The following is a 27679-nucleotide window of genomic DNA, read 5'->3' as shown; positions in this document are numbered from 1 at the left end:
AGCCCCGAAGTACGTCCTACGATGTATCGACTGTACTTACGTGTGCACACGTGCGTGTCAATACCGTCATGAATGTAATGTCGTGTGTCATGTTTTGCCCTCAGGTAGGACTGATAGGGTACTGCATCTACTATGGCGACATCTACCGGATAGTGAACGGGTATGACGATTGCGCCAATGTGTGCGGTCGGGCTAATGTGGAGAAAATCGACCCCAGGAGTAGTTGTAAGCGGGAAGACATGACAACAAAAAAGTAAGTTAGTAATTAATAGTACTTCTCATTTCATAAGATCATATTTTAAATACGCTCCCCGACCTGGGACCTGGAGAGAAGTCCCCTGTCTTAGGTGAGCTCATTTTTAAATGGCCCATACGTCGCGTGAAGTCGGGTTTCAGATGTTTCGGTCACAGTAGTTCACGGTGACGATTGTAATGGAGTAACTTTTAATTATGCAAAATCATTTACAAAGCCTATACTATTTCAGTAACAGAGTAGCTTTGGATTGTGTGAAATCATTTACAAAGCCTATACCATTCCACTCATGGCGACGACTGTACTATACAGTTTTTGTTTGTGAAAAATCATTTACAAAGCCTAAAACATTCCAGTCACGGTGACCTCTGTAATAGTGTAGCTTTTGTTTGTGCGAATTCATTCACAAAACCTATACGATTTCATTTCAGTGTCATGGTGACGACTGTAATAGAGTGGCTTTTGTTCATGCAAATTAATTTACAAAGCCTATACCATATCATGACGACCCATTAAACTATTTTATGCAATTATTATATAATTTACAAATGCCAATGGTGAATTTCATGAAGTTGTTTATTATTTATTAGGTTAAATAGTATAAATAATTTCATGACCTTGCAGTACCTACCTATCTAACAGAAAATTGATTAATTTTCTAATATGAAATGTATATTGACATGACTAATGGAATAAACTAATGAACTAAATGAATAATACAATATCTGTTACATTAATGTATTTTGATTATAGATTGCTTGTAATAAATGCAGCTGGACAAGCTACCATAGAACCGAACACCCTCCACAGGGCCTGCGTGGAGTCCTGTAACAGTGTTGGATTGTAAGTGAGAATTGATAATATCGACGGTTGCATGCATGTACATCCGATATACCTACAACGTCACAGTAAACCTAACAAATGCATTAGAATATTATTTATGACCCAATAACACCGTTAGCTACTATAAACGGTGTCCGGAAACTCGTAGTACAACCGGAAAATTGCACGGAACTGCACAAAATGACTACTGCTAATTTAGTAAGAATTTCTTCAAATTATTGGTAATTCCGGTCAAAAACGGGTTGCAGACATTACAAATAAATGGACAGATTTCCTGATAAACTTTTAGTAAATTACAATTTATTATTATTAGTTTCTTAGAACAGGCACTGCCTAGTTAGAAATAAATATTAACAAGGCCATAATGTATTCACGCCTGTATTGCAGCGTATCCTTGACGTACGTTGTACTCTATTACGTGTCTTGTGCAAACATCCAATATCCTATCGTATTGACCTAATATGTTACTCATTAGTTTTTCTGTATCAAATGTTCAGTAATATTAAAAATAAATGTCATGTTTCACGATGAACGCATGACATGAAAAGAAAATCTGAGTATTTTTGCATTACGACGAAAATTCTTTGTATTGTCATGACATGACGTCAAGGTAAATCGATAAAACATCCTTAAATCGATGTTTTATTATTAAGGCCTGTTAATTTATCGTAAGGGCAAAAACCGATTTTTCTCCGTATGGTAATCTGAACATTTCGATTATTTTTTTTGGAAACTAAAGTGTTAAGTGATATTAAACCCCCTGGCTAAGTGCTGTTTTTTTAACGAGAAATTCCAACTTCGTACCCGATTTACTCGAAAACGAAAGCTCAAATCAAAAAAGTTTTATCACGAAATCGACACAAATTGATATATATAATTTTTTTTATTGAATAAATAGTTAATACATATCAACAAACAAGTCCTGCTAAACCAATTGAATTGGCTTGTCAACAGGTGCTTAAAGTTTTGTTACATATACATTTTTATAAGTTATAATTTACATCTTATAACTACAGAATCAACAATTTTTTCATATAATTTTTCATACATATTAAAGTAAATATTTTTTTCCGATAGCCAATTTTTCACCATGTATTTAACCTTATTCATAGACTTACATTGCTTTATAGTGTCAGGTAATAAATTAAATATCTTCGGTATGTTGTATTCAAACGTTCTCTGTCCGTATTTATTATTAAATTTCGGAACTATTAACCCGTCATTGCGCGTGAATCTAGTACTGTATTTATGTTCTAATTTTTCTTTAAATAAATACTGAATTATGATTTTTTGCCATAGAAAAGCCTATAAATAAATACGAAGTAGATTCACCGGTTTCCCTCTTGTACTACCAGTTTCGGGACACCATGTATTTCAAGCGAGTCTAGCAGTTCACAATGGAGTGTTGATACAAATTCCGATGTATGATAATAAGTGTGATATGGATCTGGTAGAGGAAGAATCAAAATAGAAATGAGATCCCTGAGGCAGACGTATGTATTTTAAATATCATCTTCATCATCATCAAATATCATCTTCAATCATCTTTTATACTGCTCCATTAAAAATAGTGAAATATTTGCTAAAAAACAGATTTATGCGACATAAAACGCTATTAACAGTGACAGTGCAAAGCTGTAGTAAGCTGAAGTAAGGAATGTGTACAAAATCCATGCAAGTGGCCTATTAAATGCTCTTACGATAATCAACCGAAAGTGTGTAAAAAAAGTGAATTCGAACATACAAATTTGAAAATAAGTGCAGTTTTGTGCGGGCTATAACGGTGTTCTTTTATCCTCTCGGTATTCCATCGGAAAATATTACAAGTGCAATATTTACAAGTGATATTCTAGCGAATAACAATAATATTGTTAAAACCGGGTAGTTTAAGTAGCTGCATGACGATTGGTTGAAAGTGAGCTCACTTTGTTTACCTTTTACCAGTGCTAGCCGATTTGCGGAAAACAGGCGTATCTCTGCCAATTCCCATTATACAAATAAAGTGCTAGTCCGATTGCAGACAAATAGGCGTTATCTATTCCAAAAGCGAAAAACACATATTAAAGTAATTTTAAATAAATTCTTAAAAATCCCAAGTGCTGACACTATTATTATAATAATTTATTATTTGACGGTATAACAACAGTGGAATTTGGACTAGAGGCGAACGCGTTAGCGCCGAGTTTCGAAGAACGACAGTTCGAACCCCATTTATTCCAAATAAATAATTACCGTTTTATATCTATTTTTTTTTCCATAAATATTAGTAAATATAAAAATAAATATACAAGTGAAAAAAAAAAACAGGACATTACAATAAATACAATACAACTCTTAGTGACATGTAAACATTAAAATAAACTTTAAATGGCAGATCCCCCGTGTACCCCCCCAGGGGCTAAAGATCCATTTAAAAAATCGGGAACCACGCCGAGGTCACCGATAATCCGGAGCATTAGCAGTCCAGAACTAGTTAAGTCCCCAAGACAAACCCGAGCCGAAAGCAGAAAAGTTATGGACAAACGACAAAAGAAGGAAATTAAGACTAATAAACAAGCGTCAATCCCCACTAACACCAACTCTGCTCTTTCTACCACCACCGCAACAACATTCTCCTCTACTACAAGATCCTCACCAATAACACACGAGTCCAGTCCAGCGCTTCCATCTATCAACGAAGACAAAATTCCTCCTCTCAAAACCAAACCGATTCTGCCTTCTGTTAAAATCCCCCAATATATTTCTCTCCAGAAAACGAAACTGCCCTAAAAAGTCAGATGCACAGAAGATCCTAACAGCAATTCCAGGGCTGACCAATGGTAACTTGGTTGCTCATGAGGGCAAACGTCTTAGACCTAATGTTATCTTGAAGGGGATCGAAAAAGAAACACAAGATTCCGAAATATTAGACATGATTGTGCAACAAAATGATACTATCTACGAAGCCACTGGAAATGATAAGGAAGCTATTAAAATTCTAAGATTCACAAACAACAGGAAAAATGATAGGCTACGAAACGTTATTCTGATCGTCAAAAAAGAAGTACACTCAGCTATGTTAAAACAAGAAAGAATAAATATAGGTTTCCAACGAGTCCGAGTCGAAGACAGCTGCCCAATCATGCAGTGCTATAAATGCATGGGATACGGTCACTCCGCCGCGAGATGTACTGAATCAAAAGATCGTTGTCTACACTGTGCTGGTGAACACAAATCATCTGAATGCTCAAAAAAGGAACAAAAAGAAGAATTCCGTTGCTGGAACTGCTTTAAAATGGCCAAAGGCAAAATTGAGGCACCAAAACACAGATCAAACGATAGGGACTGCCCCTACCGTGCCATAATGATGTCACGCACAATGGAGAGAGTTTGACTATGGCTAACTCAACTGTAACTACAGCATCCGGGACCCAGGGCAGTATAAATGAATACAAATATGAGAAAATTGAAGACTATAAGCCAATAAAAAATAGCCTTCGAATAATGTATCTTAACGCGAGAAGTATCAGAAATAAAATTGACGAGATTGAAGAAACTTTAAAGAGCATCAAACCCACTGTACACGTACTTGCAATATCCGAAACCTGGTTGGAAGATGGTGAGGAGTGCTTCTTCAACATCGACGGCTACCAAAGTACATTCGCGTCTCGCACCAATGAAAGAGGAGGAGGGGTGATTCTCTACACACACCATTCACTAAATGCTACAACTATCGAAAAACATTGTAGTGAAAATTCTTTCTTAGGAATTAATATCCGTAATAGAAATTTTAAACCGTTAAATATTTATGTTATATACAGAAAGCCTACCTCAAACATTAACGAATTCTTAATGTATCTTGAATCTATTTTAAATAACTGTAGAAATGATACCCTTATCTTTGGTGACTTCAACATTGACATTCTTCAAAAAAATAATACATCTCTTAAGTACATCAACACGCTAGACTCATACAACTGTTTCATATGTAACACATCCTATCCTACACGAGTAACAGATACCTCTACTTCTCTAATAGACCATATCATCTCAAACAGACAAAATATTTCCTCAACTACTGCAAATATAGATGCCTACCTAAGTGATCATAACATTTTGATATTAGATTACCAAAACAGCTTGAAACATCACACTAATAATAGAATACACTCTTTTTCAAACAACACCAAAACCGATAAAAACATGTTAAAAACATATTTAGAATCCCACAACTTTCCACACGAAACCACCAGTAATGCCAATGAAAACTATAATAATTTTAATGAATACATCAAAACAGCAATAAAATCATCCCAACATAAATCTGAGTTACGCATAGGAGACCAACGGAGGGGTAATACTCCATGGTTTGATGCAAAATTAAATGCACTTATCAAACAGCGCAACAATGCGTTTAAACTCTGGAAAAAAAATCAGCAAAGTGATATATTCACAGCACTGAGAAATAAAACAAGAAATCAAGTTACCAACTATAGAAGATATGCTAAAACCAAATACTACACGACTATATTTAAAGAAAACCTGCGTAATCCGCGACAGACATGGAAAATAATAAATGCAATTCTAACAAATAGCTCGACACCCCAGAAAGATGAAATTGAATGTCTTCTCATTAAGAATGAAGAAATAACATGCCCAACACAGATAGCTTCAACTTTTAACAACTTCTTTATATCAGTTGGGGAAAACTTAGCAGCCACAATTGCATCATATCCAGATGATTCTATCACTATAAACACGGATCAAAAAGCAATCCAGTCCTTATACATGGCCAAAACAAATAAAACAGAAGTTCTCAGTATCATCTCTCAACTAAAGTCTAATGCATCTCCAGGTTTAGATGGAATTACACCAGTGTACCTGAACTTTTGTAAAGATATATTAGCTGACCACCTTGTTTTTCTTATTAATCAATCCCTGGATAGTGGAATCTTCCCAGATCAACTAAAGATAGCAAAAATAATTCCGATTTACAAAGATGATTGCAAAAAAAATCCTTCTAATTATCGTCCTATATCCATCCTATCTGTCGTCTCTAAAGTTTTTGAAAAGGTTATTAAGCTTAGGCTCACTAAATATCTCTTATCAAACAATTTACTCGCATCCCAACAGTATGGATTCAGAAACCAATCTAACACAAAATGTGCTGCCTTCGATTTTGTATACGCCCTCCAAAAGCATATAGACCAGGGTAAGCATGCTGCAGGCTTATTTATAGATTTAAAAAAGGCATTCGATACGGTTGACCATGGGATACTACTAAAGAAGCTAGAACACCTAGGCATAGTAGGCACTCCCCTGAAGTTACTGTGTAGCTACCTCTCTAATCGACACTGTCAGACCTTTGTTGGAAAAGGGACAAGCAACATGGGAACGATAAAATGTGGCGTGCCTCAGGGCTCCGTACTTGGACCATTGCTATTTTTAATATACATTAATGATATTGCTAAATGGGGACTTAAGGGTACAATACAACTCTATGCAGATGACACAGTGATTCTTTATCACAATAATGATTTAAACGAACTTGAAAAGGAAATGGAAAGGGATATAGCTTGCCTGGCAAACTGGCTGCGATTAAACAAACTTAGCCTAAACATAAAAAAAACACATTACATACTGTTTGCAAATAAAAAAAATGTAAGTCTTAATATAAGTCTTGATAATAACCGCCTTGAAAGGGTTGATGTTACAAAATATCTTGGCCTTTTCATTGATTCACAACTCACATGGAATCACCAATTTAAACATGTTCTATCCAAAATTACTCCTATAACTGGTGTTTTATATAGACTTCGCGGGTTACTTCCTCCCTCTCTATTAAAATCGATTTACCATGCTATGATTCACTCACATCTAATATATCTCGCCGGAATCTGGGGATTTGCTACAAAAAAAATGATTTCAGAAATCCAAGTCGTCCAAAATAGAGCCCTGCGAAATATTTTCAGTCTACCTTGGGACACACATGTCAAAGACATCTACAGAAACACCCAAATACTTCCTTTTAATACCATTCCCACTTTTGAAATAACGAAAACTATATTACAAGTAATTCAACACTCGGCACATTCCAACACTACACTCTATTACAATTGCGACGTACACCAACACAACACAAGAAATCACAACAAACTTCATATACCAAAAATCAAATCAACAAAATATGGACTAAGATCCCTAGAATACATAGCTCACACAAAATATAATCAACTACCCAACGAGATCAAATGTGCAAGTCAATGTAAAAAGATCCAAACTAACATGCTCAAACTTCAACTTATTAATGACTATCTGAAATAATAATGTTGTGTATGTCCCATCATATGTCCATTTAATACATACAACTATATGTTTCATGTAATGCGTATCATTCCCGCAATGAGTTTATTAACTCCTGGGAGTACGATGCTTTATATAATATACTATATTCTGTATTGTATACTTTTAATAAATAAAAAAAAAAAAATAAAAATAAAAAAAAAAACCATTTTTTACCGTTTTTGTCTGTTGTGGTTCAGAAAAAAATGCTTTGTTGGTGAAAGCGCTGTGCACAGGATTATGAAAGGGATGCTTAAATAGTTTGAATGAGTGGAGCGAATGAACGAAGACAGGGGTGCCAGAAGAATAAATGATACGAAATTGAATGGTGGAAGAAAATCAAGACGCCCGAGAAAGACATGGCACGACCAAGTGAATCAAAAATCTACATGAGGCGTGTCATTTCCAGAGATGTGCAAAATGGGTACCCAAAACCATTTGAAATGCAAAATGGAAATGGGTCAAAACTTTTCCATTTGAAAATGCAAAATGCAAAATGGTTTTTAGAAAAGCATTTCAAATGCAAAATGCAAAATACCTATTTTCAAAATGCATTGAAAATGCAAAATGGTTTCTCAGGTCAAACAATTAAAATAATTATAGAATTTTTTCATTTAATAATGGACATCAATGTAGAACAAACATATTACATGATGGTAAATCCAAAAACACCACGACTACAGATTATGAAACCACAAAAAATTTGCGCGGGTCTAATGTTGCCAACGTAAAAACATAGAAACTGCTATCTAACATTTAATATTACAGCTTCATGGCCCCATGTTCAGTATTTGAATCAGTATTTAATTTGGTTGTTTAATAGTATTATATATATAATAGTATTTAATTTGGTGTTTAATTTGGTAGGCGGGAATGGGTACCGCCGCCCTGGGAACCATTTATTGGATGACCAACACCTCTGCCACAGGTCACCCCAAGTGGTTCGCTACGTTTGGTGACTTAGCAGGGGTGCCCGGGTTCATGGGTTAAGGTTTGCCCAGGTCTTGGTGGCGGGTGCGTCGGCCCACCTTCTGCGTGGCGGGCCGGTTGGGAGATGCTGGTTGAGGGAGACCCTTTACAACCGGTTACCGCTGTCCGGGCCGCTCGATAGTACAGGGGCCCGACCCTCAGGCTCACGACTAAGGGTGGGCTGCCCCATCAGCGAGTGAAAAAACCCCGCCACTGCTGTTGTGCCGGTTCGTGACCGGAGGGGACCCAGCAGCAGCGTTTGGGGCGCATTGGATGCCCTCTCCAGCCGGACTCTCCCAGCCTATCGCCTAGCACCGCAGTGGGTGGGCTGGAACCAAACGCTCATCACTCCTGGACAGCCTGAACCCCATATTCCTACCCACCCCTCATACCTTTCCATTCCAGACCTTCCTTTCACTTCATACCCTTAAAAACAAAAAAAAAAACAAAAAAAAAATAAAAATAAAAATAAATAAATAAATAAATTAAAATCATGAATATACATAAAAACAAACTTAACATCTTTACAGCGGCGAGTAGCAGGCGTCCCCGGTGCGGGCCAAAACTGTTGGTAAATTTTGCCAACATTCGCGGCCTGCACACAAATTTAAATTCCGTCCATCACCATCTTTTGTCCCAACGTCCCAACCTTCTTTTCCTATCCGGAACTCAGATAGCCGAGCCGCCAGACTCCTCTTATCTGGACTGCCCGGGCTTTACCCTCGCAAGCAAATTCCGACTGAAAGGAGGAGTCTGCCTCTATAGTCGAGCTGACGTCAACTGTGTGCGACTATTGAGTCTGGAAAACTCCAGATTCGACGTAATGTGGGTGCGCGTCAATCTTGCCAGTACGGCAAGATTCTACGCATGTCTATACCGCTCACCGAACCATAGCGAATCAGACACTTCCGAGCTCTTCAAACATTTGAGCGATACTATTGATGATCTCTTGCCCCGCTACCCTTCGGCCGAGTTTGATGTTCTGGGGGACTTCAACGTTCATAACGAACCATGGTTGAAGTTCTCAGGCCCAACGGACTCGGCTGGCCGACAGGCGGAATCCTTTGCCATTTGCTACGGATTAGAGCAATTGGTTCAGGAGCCTACAAGGGTTCCTGATGTCCAGACTCACCGCTCCAATCTGTTAGACCTATTCTTAACTACTGTGCCACACGGTTATAAGATTGACGTCACAGCGCCTCTGGGATCATCTGACCACTGCCTAGTGACGACATCAATCCCCGTTAGCCTCAGACCAACCAATGAGAGGCTGAGGAGAAAAGTGTGGCACTATAGGTCAGCAGATTGGTTCGGTATGCGGGCCCATTTCAATGCTTTTCCGTGGTCAGCTGTTTGTTTTCGGACTTCGGACCCTTCAAGATGTGCCCAGGAGATTGGTGAAGTCATCAATTCGGCGATGGATGGCTTCATACAATCGACTACTAAAGAAACTGGTGTGGGCTCAAAGCCGTGGTTCAGTCGACAATGCTCCGAAGCAGTTCGACGAAAAAACGCGGCTTACCGAGCCTACAACACATCTCGAACGCCCGAAAGCAGATCAGCATACAACAAATCGGCAAAGGAATGCAAGAGAATCATCAATAGGTCAAAATTCGAACACGACCTGCAGATCAGCAAAAAGCTGGCTGCCTGCCCGCATGGCAGCAGAGCATTCTGGTCGCTTGCGGGCTCAATAGGTCGAAAAATTTTTGCAAACCCAGTTTGCCACCTCTTACCAGACCTGACGGCTCACTAGCAAACACCGCCACCGAAAAGGCAAACCTTTTAGGGAAAATGTTTGCGGAAAACTCGACCCTCGACGACGGGGGTGCTGTTCCGCCGTCGGTTCCTCACTGCGGCTTCTATATGAAAAAGCTGAGGATCCGGCATCGGGATGTACTCCACGTCATACGGGGGCTCGATGTTAACAAAGCTAGTGGACCTGATGGAATACCTGCCCTGGTATTGCAGAGGTGTGCTGCGGAAATAGTTCCAGTTTTGACAAAGCTCTTCAAAATGTCCCTGAAGTGTGGCACTGTGCCCTCTGGTTGGAAAAAAGCGGTAATTCACCCTATTCCCAAGAAAGGTGACCGCTCCAACCCGGCCAACTACCGCCCCATAGCGATCACATCAGTTCTGTCCAAAGTGATGGAACGTGTGATCAACGACAAACTGCTCACATACCTCGAGAAGAACAAAATTATCAACGACCGTCAATACGGATTCCGGCGGAACCGCTCGTGCGGTGATCTTCTCGCGTATGTGACGCATGTTTGGGGGCGGTGCCTGGAACGTCACGGTGAGACCCAAACGGTCGCACTAGACATATCCAAGGCCTTTGACCGGGTCTGGCACCGAGGACTTGTCAACAAATTGCATTCTTACGGACTTCCCGCATCCCTGTGTACGTGGATTGCTGACTTTTTAAGGGATAGGTCGATTCAGGCGGTTGCTGACGGTTTCACCTCTTCCTCGCACTCCATAAATGCTGGCGTCCCACAGGGATCGGTTCTGTCTCCAACTTTGTTTTTGTTGCACATCAATGACCTTTTGACATGTGCACCGATTCATTGTTACGCGGATGACAGTACAGTTCATGATAGCTTTTTGTTTGACAAGCCCCCAAAGGGCACACAAACTCCAACGGCTCGGAGGGCTTTGAAGCAGAGAATGGACGGTTATCTCGAGAGTATTTCCTCCTGGGGTAAAAATAATCTCGTCGAATTTAATGTTTCAAAGACCCAATCCTGTCTGATTACGTCTAAAAGGGATCCAAATGATAATCTAGTCTCCTTCAACGGAAGCAATCTTCCGAACAGGCCTTCCATTGATATGCTTGGTGTAACTATAAGTCACCAGCTCAGGTACGGGGGCTCCATCGAAGCTAGAGTAAAGTTGGCCTCTCAGAAGCTGGGCGTACTGTACAGGGCCCGCAGATACTTTAATAGTACACAACTGCTCACCCTGTACAAATCGCAAGTGCGCCCTACTGTCGAATTTGGCAGCCATCTCTGGTCTGAAGCCCCAAAATACCTGAAAAAAACCCTTGACTCTGTGCAGAAACGGGCGGTCCGTTTGATAGATTCCCCAATCTTAACAAACGGACTGCAATCTTTAGAGCACAGGCGTCAGGTAGGTATGCTGTCCTTGTTCTATCGGTATTACAATGGAAGATGCTCTGAAGAACTAGCGTCATTGATCCCTTCGGCACCGGTGCGTAGTCGGGATACACGCCAAACGCGCGCCCAACATTTGTACACAGTTGACACTTGTCACATGAGAACGGGTCGCTTCTACGATTCGTTCTTAAGTTCAACAGCTCGGCTGTGGAACGAACTGCCGGCCTCTGTGTTTCCTCCCTCCTACAACATGGGACTCTTCAAGACCCATGTTCACTCCTTCCTCTCCACAAAAAGACCCTCCACACAGCATCCCCAAAGATGACATAGGCCCTGAGGGAAATTATTTTCTTCAGGGCCTCCTGTGTGGAGTAAATATTAAAAAAAAAAAAAAAAAAAGTATTTTTTGTAATGATATCACTCAATTACCAGGGCTCCTACCAGGGAGCAACTTGACAAATGTAAATTATCTCTCATAGTGAGGTTGAGGACCGACTGAGATTTGGGGCTTATGAAAAAAATATGAGTGGAGATAGTAGGAAGAATGTTGCAAAAAAGCATTTAAAATGGAAAATGCATTGAGAAAAGCATTTAAAATGCAAAATGCAAAATGGTTTTTAGAAAAGCATTTAAAATGCAAAATGGAAAATACCCATTTTGCATTTTGCATTTCCATTTGAAATGGATTTATTTGAAATAAAGCACATCTCTGGTCATTTCAAGAGTCTGAATAAAAGAACATGTATGAATGTGAAATAATATGCCTTAACTTTTATGACATTATGTAAAAAAAAATGTTACCTTTCAGCCGAGAATTTTTCAACCGATGCATTCCAGAGAAGAGTGAGAAAATTGTCAATACGTTTTTTTCTAAAACTGGATTATCCAACTTTTTCGAAGAAGTCACTGAAGATTTAAACCTTTGCTGGAGAGAAATAGTTTACTTGTGTCTTATTGCTTTCGGTAAGTAACATATATTACATATATTACATAAAATGATTGTGTTTAAATATTTATTATAACAACGCATGTTACAATATTTAAAACACACAAGTATGCACAACTTACTGAGTGTATTTAGGCCTTCCCATCAATAAGTATTTCTTAAATTATTATAAGCAATAATTAGTCGCCTGAATTATCCATACAAATTGAAAATATCTCCCGAGTAAAAATAAATGCCGCCTGATGTCAGGTCAAGTGCTCTGGACCACTGATATACGTCGACTTATTTCCAACACGCCAAATAATTCAATAATTCAATCAAAAATTACTGCTCGTTATATTTTTTCACCTGTAAACAACCAACATTATTTTGTAGGAAAGGCTTTGTTAATGCTAAATTTTCCCACTAGATGGCGTCGAGACATATTATATCTACATTTGTTGGTGAAATATTTTGACTTGTCCAATATTATTATTTTTATTTTTTTTATTTTTTTTTATTATTTATTGAGTTAGTTTATACATTTCAATATAAACTAATATAAACAAGATCATATTTCATTTTGTAATTTTACATGTTTTTACATAAAATATAACATTTCTTTTTTGATAAACTAATGTTTATAAAACAAGGTTTCTTATGCATAGCACAAAGGCTTAAAATTGTTTATAATAATTTCGTATCCTTTGAAACCTTGTCTTATAAACAGTTTCAGTTATTATTAGTTTATCATTGAAAAATAAAGAATTTATTAACTTACTTGCAAGTTAGGAGTTGCTCATAACGTTGTGCGAGCGTCGTGCTGGCGCAAACAGAATTTATTAACTTACTTGCAAGTTAGGAGTTGCTCATAACGTTGTGCGAGCGTCGTGCTGGCGCAAACAGAATTTATTAACTTACTTGCAAGTTAGGAGTTGCTCATAACGTTGTGCGAGCGTCGTGCTGGCGCAAACAGAATTTATTAACTTACTTGCAAGTTAGGAGTTGCTCATAACGTTGTGCGAGCGTCGTGCTGGCGCAAACAGAATTTATTAACTTACTTGCAAGTTAGGAGTTGCTCATAACGTTGTGCGAGCGTCGTGCTGGCGCAAACAGAATTTATTAACTTACTTGCAAGTTAGGAGTTGCTCATAACGTTGTGCGAGCGTCGTGCTGGCGCAAACAGAATTTATTAACTTACTTGCAAGTTAGGAGTTGCTCATAACGTTGTACGAGCGTCGTGCTGGCGCAAACAATATTTGTACACCGTACAGTCCAACACAGGTTGTCCTATTTATGAAACAACGAATTGTTTCAATAAAATCAATTACACGCCGCAGCTATTAAACTTAGGTTTCAAGTATTATACGTCTATCTATAAAAATATACATTAAATGGTTATGTTACAAAGTATCTACTTAATCATTTTCGCCATAACTTAACATAGATTATAGATATTACTTTATATTAACATATATATTTTTTTTTAATATTGAAGACAATATTAGTGATTTCTAAACGAAAATCTGAAACAGAAAATCAGAAAAAATCGTTTAGAAATCACTAATATTGTCTTCAATATTTAAATATTACAATTTGAGGTTTTACTCAATAAAGTTATTCCGAAAAATAAATATTCATTCTAGACTTGCAGAAAAGTCAACAGATGTCGCACATTAAAAATAAAAAAATAAGATAGGTTTATCTAAAAAGACGCTGTCTGGATTGCATTAGTTCGGGTTGAATTTTGCGATCATACATAAAGATAGTTGCCAATGAAAATGTGCGGTGAAAAAATGAAGACAATGTTAGTAGTTCTTATTCGAAGTATGATACAGTTAAAAGTGACCGAGGGGAATAGGGTCCCATTAGCTCAGTCGGTAGAGCACTGTCCCGGAAAGACAAGGGTCCTGGGTTCGAGTCCCAGATGTGACCGTTTCCTTTTCTGATTTTTCTGTTTCAGATTTTCGTTTAGAAATCACTAATATTGTCTTCAATATTTAAATATTACAATTTGAGGTTTTACTCAATAAAGTTATTCCGAAAAATATATATTTTTTTTAAATTAATTACTTCAGCAATGAAACAGTTTTTCTGAAATTTTTAATTTGGCAGTTTCCAATAATGTTTCGACGGCCTAGTGTTAAAATGTTGTATCTCCATGTTTGCTCTAAAATGTTTAAAGCTCACTTTAAGGATATTATGCCGAGTTGCGCTACCTTATTCTTTTGCCAACGTTTCGGATAGTATTATAGTGTCCATCTTCAGGGTAGATATGTAATATGATGATGAACACTAATATAATTCTGTCCGAAACGTTGGCTAAAGAAGGAGGCAGAGTATGTCCCAAAAATAAATCACTGGCCGTGAAAATCTCAAATCGTATCGAAATAGAGCTTATATTTTTTGGTTAAAATATTGCAAATCCTAAACCATCTGTCCCAAATATATACAAATATAAATTATCAAATCATTAAAGAAGAAGATAATACTAATAAATCTAGGAGAAACGTGAAACAGAACAAGACGCAGAAAATAAAAAGGTCGCAACTGGGAACCGAAGCCAGGACCTCTTACATACCGTTTTCTTCCTATTAAAATATATTTTTAATCTTCCCAGCAATGTTTTTATGCGCACAGATATTGTATATCTTTGACAATATAATTTATGCTAAGCGAAGTCCATGCGAAAATATTGTATTTACTTCAGAAACAGATACTATAATACGGAAGTAAAAACTTATTTTTATATTACAACAGAATCGTTAGATACAATATTTTAACTCTAATCTATCGATTTAGAAACTCGTCAAATGATAGCAGTGCATACACCCTTAAATTGCTGACAAGCACTTACTCCAATTTTCAATAGGTCTTCAGAATGTCATGTTTAATTAATCACTCCAAAGAGGGAAAAACCCCGACCTAAATTTATCGTTTTTTCTTTTGTTAAATTATTGACCTGCCACGTTCCTACCAAAAACCACCACTTATCATAGTAGAAAAAAAATCGATTATCCGACCAGGAAAAAAAGAACCATGTCAATAAATTATCCATTTCCACTAACCACTTAAATTAATAACGCTGCTAATGATATCTTGTAATTTATTTTCAGTTTTTTCCATCGGTATTCTGATTTTGTTCCGTTTCGTGGTGGGATTTGTAATATGGCTGGTTCTAATAGGAGTTGCTCTAACTACTCTCATTGGAACTATCTTCCTGTGGTAAGTTGACACTTTTTTTAATAATTCTTCAAACACGACGAACTTACCTAATTATAAAACCATCAGTTATTTTTTTACACTAACTACCGTGTAAACAAGCAATGGTCTAGATATGTCGACCAATGTTATTGCCGCAAGATACAAAAAATATATTGATTTCTTGTTTTTTTTTCTTATACATCTGCATATTTTAATTTCGATTTTGTTTTCGAGAATGAATTACTGCAAATATTGGAAGTGGAAATTAACCCACTTCCCGACATCAAAAGGAACTTAAACTCGGCAAAAAGACTCGTTGTCAATGACAATGCACTCTATCTACTTTTGGTGGCAATCACGCATACACACGCGGGTATATACGCATTTCTCTGAAATTAGATGACATTACAGCAGTTAATATATGAAATAAATGTCGGTCCTACCCATTCAGGATTTGGCTCAGTTATTAACATGGTTGACTCCTGTCCCTGTCCTGGGGAGGAAGGTTCAATCCTCAGTAAATCTAAAAAAAGTATTTTTTGTTACAAATTATTGTAAGCAACAATTATTAGCCTGAAACGCCCATACAAATTGAAAAAAACTCTTGAGATAAAATAAATGCCGCCGCATGGAATCGAACCCGCAACCCTCCGCAAGCTGTCGATTAGAGCAGCCGACTGGCATCTGTGCTATTAATAAAAACCTTGTCTTATAAATATTAGTTTATCATTAAAAATTATTATTTGAGTTGCGCGTAGAGCATGCTAACTGACATTTTTGTAAAAATCCTTTTTTTCTGTAAACAGTATTTTTTAATGTCTTCTTTCGCTGGAGATCACTCTCGTAGTGATAGCACTGTTTTAACGGATGATTTGAGATATGTAATCTATGGTATCCGATATACTGGTTCAAGTAAATAATGGTAAGTGATGCAACATGGCGGATGACCAACACATACCATGTTGTCATCACAATTAATGTATGAAGTGATTGCAAACATTGTTAATTCTCTGGATTATTTTAACATTGATGACAGTGTTGCAGATCTCACGTTGTATGCCGAAAACAATAACCCAAACTCATCTGGTAGTGAAGATATGACCACGATAAGATTTTGATGCATTTCTAACCTGTTTCATGTAAAGTGTTTTCATTTAACATGTTTTACACGCCACAACTTTAATTAATTATTAAAATGCGTTTAACGGTATATACATGCACATGCCATTGTTTACCTGAAAATGTTGTTATTTCATAGCACATCGTGTTATCAATCGATTACATCTTCTGTGATTCTCGAGGATCCAGATCGTGGATGAAAAATTATACCATTTTTGAATTAACATTAACTTCACTTACCGTCTATTTTACACCGGTAATATTTTCCTTTTTTCGCTTATTAAATGTTGAACATATAAATATGTTATATACCATAAATTAGTTCGTGTGTTCATGCAAAGGATGGTAACCAAATTTTTTTTCTCGTTTCTCAAGTTTAATTACTATTTTGTTTCAAATCATATTACTGCAATGAACATAACTTAGTATTGTCATTTAATAAAAGTTTAAAATAAATAAAACGACTCTTAATTTTTTACAAATTATTTTATTTCTATGCATACACACAGTTTTGTCAGTTAAAATGGTCTACACCCGAGCAGCTCATTTAATATTTTTTATTCCAAGGAGGTACAGGCAAATCATTTTAAAGATCATTTTGAATGTATTTGTATTTAAACGTTTTTCAAACTAGTTTAGAATACCCGTTTGCAGTCCCCTCTAACCCAGCAAATGTCCCAAGATACCGGGTGCATAACGACGTTTTTTTATACGTTTAGCAATCACTTAAATGTAGACTCGCGATTCAATACCACAACCTCTTCATCTTCATTCAGCATCATTCTTCAGCTTCCTATTACTAATAAATTTCATCCTAACGAAAAAACCATCAGTTTCGAAACATGATGATTATTATTGGCAAATTTTTTTTATCCATCCAGTACTGAAGCTACAAGGGTCTCTGTAAAATGATAACGTAGATAAAAAATTACATGAATTCACAATATTTAAGTTTTATAGTGTATGTACCTATGTCTATAGAGTTAATAAATCACTTTTGAAAATTATTAAAAAGCCAATAAATCTAAACACTCTGGACAAGTTCTGACGTCATATGTACCATCCGGAAATCAGATTTGACAACTGATTTGAGTACATGTGACGCCATACACCCCCATGAGCTAAACACCAAAATCGGGCCAATTTGGTAGGTTTCCAAAAAAAATATTCAACTATGAAAGCATACTTACAAAGTGCTAGTTTTTAAGTTGGACTATCACTACAATAATCTTCAAGGAAAATATGAGATTGATAAAAATATACCCCCGAACTCTTTTAATTTTTTTTTCTGTTTCATTTTATTTTCAGCAAATAATCATTTTAAACCTATTATTTCAACAGGGTAACGTGGGTAGGTGAAAGAAACGCTCTGAAGGAAATCGCAGAAAAATCCCAGGACGAAATCAGCAAGAGGAAGGTCCACAGTTATTTAGCCTACGCCATTATAGCCACAGTAGTGACGGCGGTGGTCCTCCTCGTTCTGTTTGTGATGAGGAAGCGGATCGCTCTGGTTATTCAATTGTTCAAGGAAGCTGGAAAAGCCATTGCCAGTATGCCTGTGCTACTCTTTGAGCCCATTGTGGTAAGTGGTAATGTTACTAGACTACTCAAATTTTTATGGGGTTCCATGACAAAACAGAACAAAAAAATTGAAAAGGGTGAAATAAACCAAAAATATAATCTAATCTAACCTATTCTTGACTAGTTGTTCTGTGAACAATAGTCAAGATTGGGTTATATTAGAAAAACATAATCTAATCTAACCTAATCTTGACTAGTAGTTCTGTAAACTGTGGTCAAGATTAGGTTAGATTAGAAAAACATAATCTAATCTAACCTAATCTTGACTAGTAGTTCTGTGAACAATAGTCAAGATTAGGTTATATTAGAAAAACATAATCTAATCTAACCTAATCTTGACTAGTAGTTCTGTAAACTGTGGTCAAGATTAGGTTAGATTAGAAAAACATAATCTAATCTAACCTAATCTTGACTAGTAGTTCTGTGAACAATAGTCAAGATTAGTTTATATTAGAAAAACATAATCTAATCTAACCTAATCTTGACTAGTAGTTCTGTAAACTGTGGTCAAGATTAGGTTAGATTAGAAAAATATAATCTAATCTAACGTAATTTTGACCAGTAGTTCTGTGAACTGTTCACTCCCAAAAAAGTATGTTTCTAATTTTCTCTTATTTAATAAATCAAAACCAAAATTTCCTCCGAAATTGTAAGTTGGTTCTCAAACTACCTAATATAAAAAAAATATATATATTTTATGTACGGTAGGTGGCCGAGTTGACATCGCGTTTGGGTCCCACCCAGGCGTAGTGTGTTCAATTCCTCGGCTGGCTAAGTCCCCCATCACAACACAAGCAACATTTTCAGCTTACTGTGGTGGTAGTAGGAGATTTTCAAATATTGTCAGGTTATTCGTAACCCGGGAATGTTTGTCTTTCTTTTTAAAAAAAAAATTCTTTCAAACAAGGAATTATACATTGCCCAAAGAAACTTTACTATCTCAATGACAATTCTTTTATGAAACTTTCTTCTGGCAGGTATACATACCCATAATAGAGGAGAGGAGTATTTATCGTTCCAGTAAAAGTACCGGGTATTTTCATTCGGTACTTTGTACTTGTGACAAATCTCCAAAATACTAACAAGTATTTTATACTGGGACTGAGTATTTATTACTTTCTGTACCCAGTCCCCAGATAGGTATAAAATACTTGTGAATATTTTGTAACTGGTATTTTTAACAAGTATTTTTTGTTTTTTTACTATTTGTTTTTGGGGTGTTATGCCGTGTTGCGCTAACTCCTTCTTTAGCCTACGTTTCGGACAGCATTGCCAGTATAATAACACATCTGCCCTGATGATGGACACTGCAATGCTGTCCGAAACGTTGGCTAAAGAAGGAGTTAGCGCAACACGGCATAACACCCCAAAAACAAATAGCAAAAATACTTTTGGCCGTGAAAATCTTAAATCACAAGTATTTTTTGTACCTGTACTCACTGCACCCAGTAACGAAAAATACTCACAGGACCCACCTATAACCCATAATATTTAAAAATTCGAATGAAAATGTCCAAATAAACACAACGATTTCACTTTTAAAAAAATAATTTTTATGAATTTGTTTTAAATTTAAACTCGTGATTTGATTCGAAGAAGTTCTTTTTATGTTTTTTATATAATTCTTCAGATACCTGAAGCCGGGTTTCTGGTGTCAATATGACCAAAACACTGAACTAAATGTTTGTGCAAACATGAAACATTGGGGCATGGCCACAATTTTTTTGTTTCTGTGGCCGACGGAAAACAAAAAAACGGCCCCGACACAATGTTTTTGTTTTTGTCCGATGTTTTGAAAACATTTGGTCGCTGGAGATCCCACCCCAAATTAGTTTTTGATCCATCCAGTCAGTAGGTAACACACTTCACAAGCTAGGGTATCTTTAAAATGATTTACTTGTACATCCCCTGAAATTTTGCTGTAATAGTGCGAATCAGTGTAATGTTTTATAAAAGTTTCTTAAGATTTTTGGAAAAACCTTCAGATATAATATATTATTATCTTTTCATAATGTAAGACGTTTGCTGCCCTGGCCCTGACGGTTGGTTTGTGGATTTATCTAAGCCTCTGGGTGGAAAGTGCGGGAATGCTAACACTGGAAACAAACCAGAGTTTTCACTACAGGAAAGATACCACAATGAAAGTAAGAATAATAACATCACTTTTGTATGCTCTTAAAGACAATCTCCATACATTTTCCGAGCTGAAAAGTAATTACATTTCCTCTACAGAAAAAATCTTAATATGCTCCGAAACTTATAAAAAACAGTGTTTCTTTAAATGCTACTTATGACATTTGTCGAGAGATTTTTGCTCTAATTTAAACAAGTCATGCTCTATGAAATATTTTCGCTTCCGCTTATTAATTATGATTGTTTAAAAAATCTTAGCACGCTCCCTTTAAGATTTGTATTTACTCATCTCCCTTTCAAATCAGCTGACTACGGAGCCTTAATTATTTGTATCACTTCCAAAGTTATAGATACTCTCAGTATCGCCCCGGTGAAATACCACCTTTCAAAATATAAATAGCTGTGTTTGGTGACCAGATCTATATAGCCAGGTACTTCCAAATATCCTTTACATCATTTCCTTGCCTTCCCCACCCTTCAGCCTAACTACATGCCCCAAATGGGAATGTTATAGTCCCACTGGCTGCACATAGTTGGGACTCACATAGGAAAAATAAAAATAAAACGCACATTAAAGAAATAGGCTTAGAACTGGGAACTAGTCGGTGACCGTGATACCAATTTCACTGTGAAAACTCCTTTCAATGTATTAATTTTCATCAATGTTTCCATTTTCAATGAGAAACTTTTCCCGCTCCTTACAATATTTATATTGTAAGCCAAGATTCAAACCCTAACTAAACCATTTATGAGGAAACATTAATGGATACATTTGAGGTATTTATGGTGTCGACGAAATATTGACTTTTAGGGAAAATCTTGACCTTGTCTGTAATGTATTGTAATTCAATTTTTTTATGTAAAGCTACATATTATATTTAATAATTATTGTTGGCAGGTTTGTAGGTGGTATAATCTGTTTGCATTATTTTGGATAACTCAATTCATAATAGGATGTCAGCACATGCTGATAGCCGGGGCTGTCGCTTCCTGGTTTTTCACAAGGTAATAAATAAAACTTAGATATATTACAAATTTTGTGACATTTATTGCCATTTTTCAGTACAATGCCTTTCATTGTTTGTAGTTACATTTTAATATGGGTATCTATTTATTGATTTTCAGAAATAAGAAAAACATGTGTTCACCTATAGTCCGAAGTTCTTGGAATCTAGTGAGATTCCACCTTGGCACTGTAGCTCTTGGCTCATTATTAATTGCCATCGTCCAAATGATGAGAGCAGTCCTGACTATCATCCAGAAACAACTGAAGGGATCATCAAACAGATTGGCGGAATGCATATTTAAATGCTGCCAGTGCTGTCTCTACTGTTTTGAAAAGTTCCTTCAGTACCTGTCAAGAAATGCTTACATTGAAACAGGTGACAAAACTCAAACAGTTATAAATTGACGCACTTAACTTTGCTTGAAAAAACCCTCAACTCTCTGCAGAAATGGGTAGTCTGTTTGATAGATTCCCCTGTCTTAACAAACGGATTGAAATCTTTAGAGCACAGGCGTCCTGTGGGAATTCTGTCCTTGTTCTACAAGTTGATTACATTTCAATGTAAGATTTTCTGAGGAACTTGCGTTATTGATCCCTTCGGCATCAGTGCATAGTCGGGAAATACGCCAAACATACACCCACCATTTATTGTAAATAGTTGAAATTTGTTGAGAGTGGGTCGTTTCTACGACTCGTTCTTCATCAGTTCAACATCTCGGCTGTGGGGCAATTTGCAGGCTTCTGTGTTTCCTCTCTCCTATAGCATGGGTCTCTTCAAGACACGAAATTCTCTCCTTTCTCTCCTCAAAAATTCAACATGCAGAAAAATACAATAAAAATGTTTTAAAAAGTTATGGTTTAGCAATCTTTTCTAAGCCAAATAAAAAATGATTAATTTTCACTCAAGTGACCCATACATACTTTACTGTTTAGGGGAGCAAAAATAATGTGCATATGAACCAATGTATCACAAAAAACCAGAGCTTATAAACAGGCGTGAGAAGCTAACAAGCTTTATATTGTGTCACACTAGTTTTGGCATTGCATATTTTATTTACCGGCCCACTAAAATAATGATCTAAATTAAAAGCCCTTAAAGCCTGGCCCTCTGATAATTTATGTTGTTGACACACCCCAGGGCTTACACTGGGAGTGGCAATTATTGTGAATATAAGTAAGTACCTTTAAAGTAGAAAATACTAGTGGGTGTGTTTTACTTACATAATTAACTAGCAGGGCTATACTTAGGGTAGGGCTAACTTCCTACCCCTTGAGAATAGTAGATATTTATTCATCAACATAGCAATTAATACCATTTATGTATTATTCCTGTCAGGGCATATGATTGTTTGTCGTTTCTAGGTAAAAAAAGGTGATTAAGGGTCACTTGGGGTAAATACCTCCAAATTTTATTATTTTTCACATAACAATTGAGGTTAATGCAATAAAAACTTAAAGCTAATAAACTGTTTTTTGCTGCCATCACCTTTTTGGTATCTCCAATCCCTTCTTTATCTGCTGTTTAAATATTAATATTAATGTAGGTTTTACAAAGAAGGAGCTACACGCAAAATTTTGAACATCAGTTACTATTGCATATTACACATTTCAAAAAGCCTTCAACGCGTTTTACTAAAAACTACAATTTTCATCAAAAGTAAAGTTATTATTGCATTCAGCACTTCAACTGATAATAGTAACTCATAAATGGAGCGAATAATTGTGTTGATTGACGCTATAAAGTCCACGTTATGTATGAAAGATGGAACTTTTTACATTGTTTTTCTTATTGAAGCAACATCTCCGTATGTGTTTTTGTCCCAACAGACCAAATTGGATTTTTAATTTGCAGCAATATTTGGGTACAGTTTCTGTAGAGCTGGCCAAAAGGCATTTGGTCTCTTAGCCAACAACGCTCTCAGAGTGGCGGCCATCAACTCTGTTGGAGACTTCATTCTTTTTCTGGGAAAGGCGCTAGTTGTCATGATTACTGTTCTCATTGGAATTGAGCTTATTCAGGTAAAACTATGCAATATTTAATTAGAAAGCACTTTCATGTGAGGTCACATGTTGCGTGACAAAAACACAGTGTCTTCCTTGAGAGTCACAAGGAAGATACTGTGTTTTTAGTTACTGCAGCAGCATAGTGGTTTAACCCTCACCTGAGTTATTGATCTACACCTATGTATTTGTGACATATGAGTGTGTATTATATGAGAAAAAAATTATTACTCCCCATTTCCGTAAGGAAAAACAGATGGCGCCATAAATACATAACCGTCAAAAACTTATTTGACATTATAAAAATATAAGGCACATTATTTTCACGCTAATCAAACTAAAAATGTAGCACCACTTATGAAAAGGATAGTCATTCAAAGAATACATGTGAACAAATGAAATAGCTACATGAACGGCCCGTCAAAGTACGTCCACTGGACTCAGTTCAGTAGAACTGCGCGCGTTGTTACATCAACTGTTTACCGTCTTTAAAATGGGTTCTCTATGTGATGTGGATTCACCAGCTTCCTGTTTTTTGATAGTGAAAAAAATGGGATATTTTCAATCTAATTATTTCCATCCTGGGAATTTGGGGTTAGACCAGTCTTGCGCTAGTGGCCTCGTATAACAATATAGCTTTTAATCGGTGGCATAAAAAAGTATTATACTAGATGAATTTTTTGGTAATGTTTGTGAATAATTTATTACAGAAAAAAGAAGGTGTGCAACACGTGTGGGTGCCCCTGGCTATAGCGGGAGTGGTGGCTTATCTCACTTCACACTGTTTCATGACTGTTTATGAGGTGAGTGCCGCAATCATTAAGGTTTATGTATGTAATGCATGCAACAATTAACTGCTTTTCACTAACGATGGTTGACAGCAGTGAACATCCCTTTACAGAAACATCATATTGAAACCATTTTTTTTTGTGAATATGGCACAAGAGACCCAACTGCTCCTGACTGTGGGAATATGACATAACCAATTGGGGTATTTTGTGAGGCTGAAGGGAATGTAGAAGGGAAATAGGAAAGTTGGGAAGCACCTGGCAATTCAGAACTGATCTTCAAACATGGCTAAAGCCATTTCCAGCAATGTTTCTAATCTGAATGGTGGTATTCAGGGTGTACCACATATATGGTCATAAAGGTTTTTGGTGACCAGATCTGTGTAGCCAGGTGCTTCCCAACCCTCCTCTTCCCCTCCGCACTCCCTTCAGCCTCCCAATCTATCGATGATCACGCCTTTGGGGAGAATGACCACACTCTTAAACCACCTTTCTTCTGAGGTAGATATTTTTGAAGTGAAACTTCTTTAGGCGCGTAATGGATTTTCGGGGACGGAGTAAAACCGAGTCAGGATCGACACGAAAATGCGGGTACCCCCACCACCGCTCACCGTTCACTGTCCCTCTCTCACCATATGCGCTTGTTGAGGTGGGGGAGCCGCTCACGAACGTTCTCTCTCTTCTCTTCTTTCCTCTCTCTCAGACACCAGCGAACTGCGCCACGCCAAGCATCAGCTGCTTGGTTAGTATACTGCGTCGTGAGTGTAATACGAGTGAAATACGTAATTGATTGTGGTTCATACGGTTTGGTACAGAATTTCAGTGTTAAAAATGAGTAGTGACGAGATAGAGGTGATGAACACATCATTGTCATTGTAATTTCTTTGTAATTTTTAATTGTAATATTGTTATTTATGTAATATTGTATACTTGTGAATAAATTGAAAATTTTTGGAACTATACATTAATCGAACGTCATTCATCTATAAGAAAATATTAGAAAAAGCAAATCCATGCTTCGTCGTTGAATTATTTAACCTCTAATTTTCAAACTAACCTAAGAGAGAAAATAGAGATGATGAAATGAAAATAGAGAGAGAGGAATACTAGAAGTTTCACTTCTGTCTTGCGTAGGCTTGACACACCCACTTTTCAGTTAAACTTCAGTACAATAAATATTTTTTTAACCCTATGGTGTGACTCAACGATTCTCAATAAACAAATAATTAGTGGTGCTATAGTCCCACTGACTTCAGATAGTAGTTCTCAGTACTGAAAACGATAAACACCTACTAAAAGCAATGAAAGAGAAGTTCAGTGTAAAAATAACACAATGATGAAACTATCTTCTTAATTAATTATAAATTTTAATTTTTGTTCATTACATATATTATTTAATATTCAAATTTTCTTGAATCTTATTTATAAACATTAAATATTCTTCATCCTGATGCTGAACACTCTTTTAAACACAAGCACCAGCTTCTATAGAAGAGAAACATTAAAAAACAAACAAAAGCAGTGAAAACTAGTTTTATGGATTATCTTAATTAACATACATTATTGTACTCTGTAAATTGATTAATTATTTAGTAAAGAAAAAAAAAGATTGAAGATACCAGAAAGGCGACAGCAGACAACGACTTGTGTTCATATATGTTGTTATTGCAAAAACAAACTTTGTAATACACCACTTTTATTGAATTAAAACACGACAACCGACCAAGTTTCGCTTACCTCAAGCTTCGTCAGGGCTTATATATATATTACAAATTGTGTTTTCATTTAATATATAATGTCACACCCCTAAGTCTTTGCTTCCTTCGAAAAAAATTATAATAATTAATTGTTTACTTGTCGGTCTGCAGATGGCCATAGACACAATATTCCTTTGTTTCTGTGAGGACTGTGAGAGGAACGACGGCATCTCCCGGCCGTACTACATGAGCAGAGGCCTGATGGAGTTTGTCCAGAACAGCAAGAAGGCCCTGGAGGTATTACAAGACTCTGACCCTAAAGAAGCCTGGACTGCACCAAAAACCATTTCGAAAGGTGTTGATGTTGATAGATAAATATTTTTAGTCATTTCCGAGTTTAAACATTGTTTTATTTTTATTTTAACTGATGATAGTGGCTGTGGTAGACTAAATCATTATTCTTCATGTACCTGAGAAAACATATTGAAACTAAAAATGTAACTAATAATTATTGTTTTCCACAGAAGGTCAGGTGCTATTTTAATATATTATCTAGCGTGTTTATTTACTAAAGTTTTCAATAAGTACTACTTCTTCACATTCTGAAACATATTATTGTGAATCGTCTCTTTAAAGTGGAATACTGCACAAGAGTCCCAACTCCTCTCAAATAAGAGTATGGCATCCCCAATCGGAGTATGTTATGAGGCTGAAGGAAGTGGGGAAATTAAGGAAACAGGGAAGAGAAAGGCTGGGAAGCATCTGGCTATTCAGATCTGGTCACTAAACAGGGCTAAAGCCGTTTCAAACAACATTTCGATTCACCTTTGACAAGGGCAATACTGAGATTATCAACCACTCTATACAGGGTGTTAAGGGGCGTACTTGAGTTACTTTAACCAGTGGCGGCCGGTGGTCAAAATATGTGGGGGTTCACCGGATTACAACATTAAGTCATAAAATAAATTAAATAAAGGTACATACCTATTTATAAAGAAGTTCTATTCTCTGTTCATTTTGTTTAGCAAAGACCTCTATCAATGCTTAACACTGATAGTACGTTCAGTCTGTCCTGGCTCAACGTGTTAAAATTTTTATTCTTTTTAACGTTGAGAAACATCTTTAGCTTTCAACTGAGGTCATTCCAAAGGTCATGAATGGTGCACAAAAGTTTTAGTAATTTCACAGTCTCGGGAAAGTCTTCTAATAAACAAGTACTATAAAAAAGTTGCAAAATTGATAAAGCGCCGTTAGCTTTTGAAAAATCGTCGCGGGCGTAAATTGCACAGAGTTTACCTTTTAGGTACTGAACTTTATTTAGGAAGTCATACGTTTTAAGCGTCACATTGAAATCATGTTCTGGGAAATTTGACCTGTATCGATTTTTATTAAATAGCTCATTATGGTGTTTACCTTAGGCACGGTAGCCTGAATCCAATTGCATTCTGATGTCAACTTTTCCTAAAACCTTTAAGCTCAAAACTTTTTGTAAATGTAAATGATAAGAATTATGTTTTTTGATTTTTTCAGAAAGGTGAGTTACATCAGTAACACCGCTGATTGTCCAAACTGAATCAACATCGTAAATTAAACACGTAAAACAAAATAAACTATTCAATTGATCACATGCACAGAGCTACAAGCTTTGTTATACATTGTTTTGTTAAATGATCGAGTAAACTTCTTCGATCCAGATTTGCACTCTTGTTTTATTATCAGT

At 36.5% G+C, this 27679-nt stretch overlaps 1 protein-coding gene across 1 annotated transcript; it reads left to right on the top strand.

Moving 5' to 3' along the window:
- LOC149422281 (choline transporter-like protein 1) lies at nucleotides 1–27035 on the top strand. Its single transcript, XM_089633697.1, has 11 exons — nucleotides 1–253; nucleotides 1007–1096; nucleotides 12314–12468; nucleotides 15547–15655; nucleotides 18095–18335; nucleotides 20353–20478; nucleotides 21366–21472; nucleotides 21593–21849; nucleotides 23326–23492; nucleotides 24185–24277; nucleotides 26131–27035. Exons 1-11 carry the CDS (start codon nucleotides 69–71, stop codon nucleotides 26332–26334), a joined length of 1734 nt encoding a protein of 577 aa, XP_089489823.1. The 5' UTR covers nucleotides 1–68; the 3' UTR covers nucleotides 26335–27035.
- The last annotated feature ends 644 nt before the right edge of the window (nucleotides 27036–27679 follow it).

Source organism: Hesperophylax consimilis, chromosome 7 (assembly GCF_061612785.1).
Source record: "Hesperophylax consimilis isolate HC1 chromosome 7, BYU_Hcon_1.0, whole genome shotgun sequence".
Classification (NCBI taxonomy): domain Eukaryota; kingdom Metazoa; phylum Arthropoda; class Insecta; order Trichoptera; family Limnephilidae; genus Hesperophylax; species Hesperophylax consimilis.
The sequence above is the reverse complement of the archived record's forward strand: the minus strand, read 5'-3'. Positions and strand labels throughout refer to the sequence as shown.